The sequence below is a fragment of the Anopheles stephensi genome, chromosome 3 (assembly GCF_013141755.1).
Source record: "Anopheles stephensi strain Indian chromosome 3, UCI_ANSTEP_V1.0, whole genome shotgun sequence".
Lineage (NCBI taxonomy): Eukaryota > Metazoa > Arthropoda > Insecta > Diptera > Culicidae > Anopheles > Anopheles stephensi.
In genome coordinates this window covers 67,694,231-67,704,788 of record NC_050203.1, presented here as the reverse complement: position 1 = coordinate 67,704,788, position 10,558 = coordinate 67,694,231, and the positions used below count along the sequence as shown (strand labels likewise).

The 10,558-nt window shown below is 42.9% G+C and overlaps 3 protein-coding genes across 3 annotated transcripts; 2 read left to right on the top strand and 1 right to left on the bottom strand.

Moving 5' to 3' along the window:
* The first annotated feature begins 791 nt into the window (after nucleotides 1-791).
* Nucleotides 792-1,519, top strand: LOC118513224 (vitelline membrane protein 15a-3-like). The gene has a single exon (XM_036058751.1). The coding sequence runs from the start codon at nucleotides 847-849 to the stop codon at nucleotides 1,402-1,404; it is 558 nt and encodes a 185-aa protein (XP_035914644.1). The 5' UTR covers nucleotides 792-846; the 3' UTR covers nucleotides 1,405-1,519.
* A 4,653-nt stretch (nucleotides 1,520-6,172) lies between these two features.
* Nucleotides 6,173-6,499, bottom strand: LOC118510028 (vitelline membrane protein 15a-1-like). The gene has a single exon (XM_036051415.1). It carries the CDS (start codon nucleotides 6,497-6,499, stop codon nucleotides 6,173-6,175), a length of 327 nt encoding a protein of 108 aa, XP_035907308.1.
* A 2,384-nt stretch (nucleotides 6,500-8,883) lies between these two features.
* LOC118512217 (vitelline membrane protein 15a-2-like) lies at nucleotides 8,884-9,906 on the top strand. The gene has a single exon (XM_036056333.1). It carries the CDS (start codon nucleotides 9,219-9,221, stop codon nucleotides 9,645-9,647), a length of 429 nt encoding a protein of 142 aa, XP_035912226.1. The 5' UTR covers nucleotides 8,884-9,218; the 3' UTR covers nucleotides 9,648-9,906.
* Nucleotides 9,907-10,558: the final 652 nt, after the last annotated feature.

Genomic DNA, 10,558 nt, shown 5'->3' with positions numbered 1-10,558 from the left:
TTTGTCTTTCTCACCTATTAATGCTCAAATGCTACCAAACACGTACGCCGCGGGAGCATTCGTTCACGTATTCCTTTGGGAGCTTCATTCATTAGAAGCGCCCATTTTAACACAATTATCTCGTTTCTGTTTGGTCTAACGAGCACGAAAGAACTAGAGAGGCAGATCTTTCTGCTATAATCCTTCTTCTTTTTTTGGGAGATCCATTTCCAGTTTGCTCCACAATGGAGGCGATCTCACACATCCGTAATATACTCGGAAGCAGGAATTCGATTTGATTAATTCGTTCGGAGAAAGAGGACAAATGGAGACAAGGCAGATAGAGAGATGTTTGATAAAATGGAATTATCACCACCGTAGAACATGACACTACCGGGCCTTTGACTAATGAGCGATGAAGTCAGCATGATTACGCGTTTCCCATTGAAGGTGGTTTAGCTGATCGTTAGCTTTCGGGGAACAATTTGAGGGGTCACCTGATCGGGAAATGAGCGCTTTTGAGTTAGCTGAGACAGGGTTTTGTGTTACCCCAAATGGGAGCTAAATGTCCGGAACCAAACAACCGGGTATCGGGTAACGCAATGTTCCGAAATCAGGTCATCCCATCGTCTGGGCGTCGTTCGGCTTGTGTTTGCTGACTGTTGCAACAGCAAAGAACGCTAGGGCATTGTTTTGGTTCGCGAGTTCGTCAAAACAACTTACAGCTCGAGCTAGCTTAGCTTGACCCACAATTGCTGCACAGTGCCATGTCGGCTTAAATTTGAAGTATAAATGTGGGTACCGCACCAGCAATCACTTCAGTACAGTATCTGTCCCCAGAACACTTACACACACCAGACACTCATCATGAAGTTCCTCGTTGCAATTGCAGTGTGCGCCCTGGTCGGTGCCTGTGCGGCCGACAGCTACGGCAAACCGGCCTACCCGGCGGCCCCCGTAGCCCACACGTACGCTGCCCACGCACCGCACGTCAAGTGTGGCGCCAACCTGCTGGTCGGCTGCGCACCCAACGTTGCCCACGTGCCGTGCCATCCGGCCCACGGTGGCCACCACGAGTACCATCATGCTCCGGCCCCGGCTTACCACCACGCCGCTCCGGCTCCAGCATACCACGCCCCGGCCCCAGCTTACCACGCGCCGGCCAAGAAGGAGTACCACCACGCTCCGGCCCCGGCCTACCATCATGCCCCGGCTCCGGCCCACGGTGGATACGAGGCGAAGAAGGAGTACGTCGCCCCGGCCTACCATCATGAGGCGCCGAAGAAGGAGTACGGACACCATGCTGCGCCCGCCATGCACCACGGAGGATACGAGGCGAAGAAGGAGCAGGGCTACGGCAAGCCGGCCGCGTACGGAGGCTACGGTAAGCGATCGAGCGACTTCGAGGCCGAGATGGAGGACTAAAGTGTGTGCGAAGCAGGTGGAGCGCACCGAAACGGGATAGTGTGATGTTTTTTTTTATTGCTGTTAAGTAAAATGACACCAATAAACCATGGCTTTATTAGACAAACAATCGAAACATCTGTGTGTGTGTGTCTTGCTTGAGTGTTGGGTTATTGTTACGGAGGGTTTTGTGATGAGGGCTTTGAAAGAAATCTGTTGAACGTTGCTTATTTGCCAGATCATCTTCCACATACAAAATTAGAGTTAGAGCCATCACTAGCAAAAGTTTTTCCCTTATCTTGTTTATTGAATAACTCTTTAAAACCTTGATTGATTTCAGACTTGAAACAATATGACATCCGTTCTCATTTTGGTTGCGATAGGTTTTTTTCTGGAACACCTTCGTGCAACAGCATTGATTTGTTCTTTTCGGTTGGACATTATGGCATATGGCCGAGGTGCCTCACATCGCGCAATGCAAGAATTTTCATAATGAACGATAAGGCTCCTCATAACAATTGTCACCTCATATTATAGTAAAATTGATCTTTGAAATGCAATGGATAGTCATCAATTATTAAGTTTAAAAAAATGGCTGTTATCTTCTCTTCTTTGTGCCTTGAATAGTGATGATAAATTTTAAGTTTACCCTAATACAAAAATGACTTGAAAAAAGCATTCAAATTACCTTTAAAAAGGAAGCTAGACCATATTACTTTCCTCTGACTCGAATTGCTAAAGTATTTTACTTAGAAAAACGGGAGCAAATTTCCATCAAAGCATCTCTTCAAATCGATTATCACATCAATCTCAATGGGTCATTACGGTTATGCCCTGTCCAATCGTTTCAAAATATTATTCTTCATGGAGCCCATTTCAGACCTTCCCAAGTACTCATCTATCCCAGGGATATAATTTGTCCATGGCAACAACTCGATCCATCAGATGCTTCAATTCATGAAATTGTCGTCCAGCATACTCCAGCAAATGAAGCTTGTTTCTTTTTTTTCAGTTTCATGAAAATAAGTTAAACAGTTGATTCTGTATGTCTCTCAGAGAGAGTATAATGCATAACTAGCATATAATTGCCTTCATCCTTTTGTTCTGTAGCTTACTTACAAAACAATTATAGAACTGTATTGTGAAATCACAATTAGATAAATTATACTTTCCAACTGTAAACCGACGCTAGAAAATCTAGCAAACACCAACACCACATGTTCACATGTGCTACGTCATGTGCGCGATAATTGCATTAAAATAAATAGGAAGCAAAACAGAACTCACCCCGCCCAATCGACGGAAGTGATTGGGGAAAGAAATTATACAATTATCATTATTACCCTTTTTGGCGAGCTGCTGTTTGGTGAAAACAGAACAAAACAATAAACAGCACCAAACGCTACTCATAACTGGCAATAAAATTCAATTCCTTTCGCGTGAACGATTCCGTTTGGGGGTGCCCCCGTACGCGCTCGATGAAAACCCTATTCCGATTTGAAATGCGAAAATATCCGTTTGTCTTTCCCGCGGGTGTGAGATTTCCGCAAAACCGTACCCATAGAATGTACGAGTGTTGCTAAACGCGTAATCTCTGGTTATTATCTTACCATTGCGCTCCCGCGGGGGTTTCTCCCCGGCAGCGAGGAAAATCCCATCCTCTCATTTTGGTGTAGAGCAACAAACCAAAAAAAAAGGAAACAAAATTTGCCCTTTTTCGAGTTGGATGTTGCAAGCTGTACCACTTTTTTCCCCCGGTTGATGTTTTTTTTCTTCATCGAACAGCTTAAAGCGAAAGTAATTTCACCAAAAAGCCTACGGTTGTGTGTAAATGTGGCAGAGTTTTATTCGAATTAATGCTCGCGCGTGTACCGCGTATGCTTTTTTTTTGGGGGGAGGGCTGAAAGTAGCATTTCAAAGAGCGGAGTGGAAAAGGCCTGTTTAAAATCCACTCCCCCGAGTCGGCCCAGCATTGCTCGTATTTTAAAGAGTAAATGTTGCCTTACTCGACAATTTCCCTTTTTGCTGGTCCCCGGGTGGGAGAGAGAGAGGGGGGCTAAGCTCCATGATAAGTGGAGTACAGGAAAACAGGAAAAAGTCGATAAAAGCCGTACGGTATAGTGTTGGAAATGTGAATGTGTCGGGGCTTTTTTGCCAACAACTTCCCCGCAGGCTTTTCATTTTAAAGTCATCGCCAAATGTTGGTCTGCTCGCTAGCAAGTGTACTACACCTTTAGGGTGTACTTTACCCTAATTTATGCTTATTACTTCTCGGAAGTACCTTTTTTCGGGCAATGATTTTCGTGTGCCTTTTTCAAACGGTTCGAAATGGATTATGCGATAAGCAAGTGTCTGTGTGCAAAAAAAGTTTTCTCTAAATTTAAAAATAATTAAAGATTCTACGCACACTCACACGCTATCAGCTTGAATGGAAATGCTTGTTGGCGATGTTAAACCGTTGCCTTTAGTTGAAATAAAATCAGGAATGTTTGCTACGACCGACGGAGCAACCCCCCCGATGCCCAAGTGATCTGCATTTAATTTAGCGGCCTCTTCATCCTGTCATCTGCCAAATGGTCACCGTTAGTTCTAGGTGGAGTCGTTGAGCAAAGAATGGCATTTGAATGGGCAAAAGGACATCAATCGTTTGCAGCATCGCAGTGCAAATACACTCACATACATGGTCCACTCAGCAGGGCAAACAATCGCTTCGCCGGACTGGCGCATTTCATTACATTATGCACAACGACAGCGACAACCAGCTAGATGCGTCGTTACCCAGCAGCGGGGTCATCAACTCGCTCGGCACAGTGCTTTGTTTGCAGACCAACCAACGGACGGCCATCAGCTGATTTGGCATTCCGTTTCAACCAACTACCGCGAGAGGGGGGGGGAGTAGGGACTGAGTGGTTGTTACTGGGGGGGGGGGAGGGATGAATTGTCAACGGCCGGACTGACGGGCGGAAAATAAAAGACAACCCCCGGTACAAAAACAACGCACCGGAACGGGACGGTTGATGGGTTTAAATGTTTGATGCCGATGTCAGCAGCAGCAGCAGCAGCAGCAGCAAACAGTAACAGCCTGTGGTTAGTTTGTGCTAGCGATGCGTTTCTGCATGCTTTAGCGGGGTTTTTGTTTTTCCCCCTTTTGTGGTTCGGAGTGAGGTAAAGTACAACAGGGAAGTTGGCCAATGGCCGATGGATTGCATCGCGTTGCAGATTTCGTTGTACGTGTGCTTCCGCTTCGGTTTCGACTTTGATCGGCCACGGCAACAGGCGTTGCTGGGCTGCAGGAAAACAACCTATCTGTTGGCTGTTGTGTTTTGATGTTTAACTGATTGAGGACAGCCATGAATGCAACAAATTAATGGATGTGTAATGTTGAGTAAAATTTTATAATTATTTGAGATTAGAATAACCAGTTGAATTTAAATAATGGAATGAAGCGTTTTTACCTTTTCGATGTCTACATGAAAAAATTGAGTTCGGTTAGAAGCTTACAAGATGTTCTCTAAGGGCTAAGGAGGGCTCGGTGAGGTTATCTGTAATGAAAAGAATTAAAAGGTTCGGTTAGAACTGACCACACATTTATTTATTTTGTTATTATTGAATGGTTTGCTAAAGTGTTTAAGTTCCTTACAATCCCTGTTTCAGCAAAAGCCCTAATTAATCACCAAAATAAAGATGACTTTAACGTACCAGGCGAAGCCTATATTTATTACCATTTCAGGGTTTAAGTTAAGTCAGAGCTCTCTTAAAATGCATCAAATTCTTTAGATATTCATACAATTCTACCATTGGCTGTGTACTGAGAAGATCTTCCAAGATCGATCACAATAAGTTGCTGATGGGTGGTCGAGAAACGGAGTATATAAGAAGCAATTGTGGACAGCATCTGTAATGCATCTTTTTCACCTTTCGGAGTTTTGTCAAACAGATACCTTCAATCACGTCTCCAAGGCTCTAAGGCTTCAATAGCAAGTTAATAAAATCGTGATTGAAATGAATAGAGTTTTGTCAGTAAGTGAAGCCAGTGGCGGATTATACTAGGCCGTCTTGGCCTCGTCGGTTAGAAGGACCTTGTCGGCTTGGGAAATCCTGTTGGTCTTACTCACAAACGAGTCAAAATTCAAGGGGCCTCAACTGCCATTATGACCGGGGCCTCCAAAGACCTTGACTCGCCACTGAGTTTAGTCAAAGTTTGGCAACTCAATTTACATTGATTTATGGATGGATTGGTGATAAAATTCCAAATCAACGCCATAATCTAGAGTATTAGAAGGACCAGGCAGTCATATACAGGTATGAGCTCTTGATGTGTTTTGAAATGCTTTGGGATGGCTTTTGTCGAAAAAACACTTTTGTTCAAATATCGGTTTTCAGGATATTATTGTTGACCAAAGTCTTATACACATTAATCTCACGCCAAATAATGTTCCAACAATAAAGAAAAATGAACAAGTTGCAAGAAGATATATCAGTTAGATTGAATTTTCCAAGTCCAGAAATGCGATTTGTTTTTCAAATCACCATCAATATCGTTAAAGGTTTTAAGATTATATTCATTCATATGCTTGCTATAGACTATACATTAATAAATTTTTCCTTAACTTTGAGCATGATCGCTTCTTCGCTTAAACAATTTTATCCATTTCTTTCTCTCACAACTCACTCAAATACAGATGAACACCGTTTTGCTTAGTTTTACATAAGTCTTGTTTAATAAATCATAATACTCCATCAGCTCACATAACAATACGCCCTTCATCCACTGGTGCTTTACGCGCGTCTAATACTTGGTCGGTGCCGGAGCATGATGGACCGGTGCGTGGTAAGCCGGAGCTGGGGCATGGTAAGCCGGGGCCGGAGCGTGATGGTGAGCTGGGGCCGGAGCATGATGGTACTCGTGGTGTCCACCGTGGGCCGGAACGCAGGGCACGTGGGCAACGTTCGGGTGGCAGCTCAGCAGCAGGTTCGATCCGCACGGCACATGATGTCCACCGTGTCCACCTCCGTAGTGGGCGGCCGGTTTGCCATAACCCTTGGCATGGTAGTCAGCCTGGGACGATCCGATGGCCAGCAGCAGGACGGTAGCGACAGCAATGATACACTTCATGATGCTAGTTGTGACGTTTGACTGTGAACGTGGTTACGGGAAATTAACAGCTGATGTGCACTTGATGGCGTTACTCACAGTGGACTAATACTTTAAACTACTGGCAAACGACAATTTATAACGAGCCAATGTGTTTCATCCATCAGCATTTTGTAGGTGATTGTTTGGAGAATTTTTTTTCGCGGGTGTTTACAATCGATTGACAGCAAAAACACGCATCACGCACATTTGCCCAAACTTATCAATGAAAAAAGGATCAAAAGTGTGCGTGGGGTTGTTGCTGTCGACTTAAATTTGCAAACATATTAACTTTACTCCAGCTTGCTTTTCATGCGTAAACTCAATGGAAGCTTTTTTATGTGCAACAATTCGATACATTCAGATAGCCCCATGATTAAACTTTGAGTCTACCTTTTCGTTTGGTTGTTACTCAAAAAGCATTATAGTTTTCAGCGATTCTTGTTAAAATTTTTCGTTAATCCGATGAATTGGATCAGGCTTCAAATATTAGTTCTTAGTTTTTAAATTGTTATCACAAACAACTGTCAACGTGCTTCAAAGATCCGAAATTATGCAAGGCTTACTCGTACCTATAAATGATCATTTCAAGTATCGTTTATTCATGTAGAACAGCCTGGCTATGTTGCATTTAAAGTTAATTTACGTAAATCTTTTGAAACGAAGTTGAGGGTGCTTCAAAAATTATTGAATTCCTTGGGATGCTTCGAATTATTATTATTAGAAAATATTTCTTTTCGGCCCTAAAATGAACAGAGCGGAATTGAAAGGAACTGACGTTTACTTTATCACCACCACATTTGATGAAAGTGAATTAAATTCACAAAAAAGTATAACAACATTTATAAGGCATTTTCTCCGAGTTATTTGTAGCAACTTTTGTATTAGCTAAATAAAAATAAAATAAGTTTTTCGTCAATCAGCCTCATTATTTGAAATTTTTAGGGAAAATGACATAGTGTTCAAATCTATGTTTCATTTCGATTGTGTCAAATCAACAAATAAAGTGTTGTAAACTATCACTTTTTTCACCGCTGAGTATATCTTTCATCAGTTCAAAAAATCCTTGTTTTGAACAATAGTCTTCAAGGCTTTGCCGACCAACAAGCGTTACGATAGATACTACTCATTTTATTTTAAATCAAGCGTTAGTTTAGATCTAGATAAGATCGTCGGAAGCTCGAAGAACACATCACTAGCATAAACAGATTTCCGTAGCCCGCATGGAAGCGCATTTCTTCTGGTGTTCTGGTCATTTGACGTTTTGATGTGAAACTAATGCTATTTATCGTTGTTACCAAATGTTATTCAGATTGAAGAAGGCTGCAATTAACGAGATACGTTTTTATCCACAAACATGAATTTCGTTCACAATAATCGATGCAGTCCATATTACGGGTCTTGTTTATGTGGGCCGCATATTTAATATCATCTATCAAAGAACAGAAACCAACATTACTCTTTTTATTAGTAAATTAAGAAGAAGGTTGTGAGGTTGAGGTCCAAGTATCTCTGTCGGAGACAACAATTGAAAACTAATATTTTTCACAGCATCAATTGCAAAAAACTGAATTGTAAATATTTTTAGCTTTAACGTCATTCAGATTAAAGGCTTGTTTTAATTCACACCTTGAATGTTCCATTTTAGAACGCAAAGTTGCATTGGTTTTATATCAACAATGCTCTCAGACATGAATATGAAGTAAAAGGCTAGTGATTTGTTACTCAAAATAGATTATAGTCAAAATATTTTAGCTATTTGTTTTTTATTCGTATAGCGCAGCCTGGTCGTATTGCTTTATATTTTTCTTCGTATAAACAAATTTTATCAAAAATAAACGATGCGAAAAGAATAAGGAATTGATAAATTCTAACTATAATCCACGTTGAAAAGGTAGCATACAAATGGAGTTTTGGTAACAATAATGCTTGATAAACTTCACTATCATCGACATTCATTTGCTGTAAAAGTAGTGTTCTTTAATGGAGTAATATAAGCATATCGTATTGTTAAAAAAGAGGATTTTTAAATAAAAAAATATCGAAAATCATTGATAGCACCAAATTATGGTCAAGAGTGTTCCATTGAAAAATATATCATTAAGAATTGGACGATATACTTCCCTTGAAGCGATTGGTAGCATATGCTACCCATTTTTCAATAAACAAAAAATCAATCACCTTGCAAAATGGTTCCAAAGTCAATCGATAACGCACAAAATTCAATATCAATAAAAAAAACTGGATTGCCTTCCAATTTTGTCGTCCGTTTTTTATCCATCTGATGGGTGCACCCTAGCGACGGAGTGTGAAAAATAAGGAAATGAACCACATTAACACCGTCAACCGAAACCCCACAACAAACAGAAAACCACAACCCAAACTGCATACAAGCTGAAGCTCGCTGTATGGTTCCTGCTTACGGAACCGCTTTTCCAGCGCGGCAAGAAAAACAAGCCCATAGCACCAACCAAATGCGAGCGCTGAAAAAAGTTTGCTGACGGTGGAAAACCGATTTTTGTTGTTTCTCGTTTTTTCGAGAGGGTGGTTTTGCAAATTTTGGCGTTCGCCGGCCGATTATAAATAGTGACCGCCGGCCAGTGGTACAGTATCAGTCAACGTTTTGTTCTCACTATCGAACAGTGTTCAACAGCCAGTGTCACTTCAAGACCCAACCCCACCAAACACCAAAACCAGCACCATGAACTCCATCGTTGCAGCAGTCATCCTTTCCGTCGTCGTCGTTGGTGCCATGGCCGACTACCCAGCCCCGGCCAAGTACGAGGCGCCCGCCAAGGGAGGATACCACATGCCCACCCACGGATACGCCCATGCGCCCGCACCCCACCACGGAGGATACGCTCACCAGCCGGTCGTCCACGCTTACGCTGCCAAGGCCCCGCATGTCAAGTGCGGCGCTAACCTGCTGGTCGGCTGCGCACCCAACGTTGCCCACGTGCCATGCGTCCCAGCTCACCACGGAGGACACGGTGGATACGCCGCACCCGCTCACCACGCCGCCCCGGCCCACCATGCCTACGCCGCCCCTGCCCACGGATACGCCCCAGCCCACGGCTACCGTTCCTTCTCCGAGGCTGACCAGGCATCCGCCTTCGATCTGGAGGACTAAGCGGCGACCCGATCACCCCGAAACGGACCAACCGGATGGATGGATAAACAAATACGGATAAATTGGAACATGGAACGGCTCGAAGGACCAACAAAACCGGCCGCTGAAGCGAAGGGGAAGCAGAGCTGTCAGCTGGCCACAGAACTGACCTCCGAAACGGCTGCCAACGTGGGGCGGCTCCTAGCCTAGTATCTTGTGCACTGTTTGATTTGCAATTTGATTTGAGGAAAATAGAATTCATTACTATTAACGAAACCAAGCTATGCGGTGTTTGTTGAACATTGGGGTGATAGTGGGGTGGGCCAACAGAAAACATCCGAAACAAAGCGAAAGAAAAAGCAAATGGTACAAAATGGTGATAATTGAATTTGAACAGCTAAATCGATCATTCAGTAAACAAACTTTGGGACGGTGGGGAAAAAAGGAAAACTGTTCCATTTTTTGCTTCAACAAATGTTAAGCGGAAGTAACAAATTCAAACAGAACGAAAATTAATTTGATCTGGAACAATTTGCAGACTTTGAAATTTTGCTTTGTAAGTACACAAATCAATGATCATACTTGGTCGTTTTGTTTCCTTTTTAAATCAGAAAAAAAACTTTAACTGATAACACTTTACATAGTTTTCTATTGAGCCACTTTTCCTGTTGCCATCCAGCTGTAACACACCCCAAAGACAGCAAGTGGTTTGGGGGGCTACGAATTTAATTAAAATTAAATGTTTGCTTTTGATCACGATCTTCGACAGTGTCGAATTTTTCGGTGTAAAATCAGAGCCCACAGACCCTCCTCATCATCCTCTCCCGAAAACCCAGATCAACGGGAAAACGTTCGAACCGGTATCGGGAACAGTGGCGATTGGCATGGCATACGTTTAATCGAAAAACTTTTGCCCGCCCGAACGGTTCGCC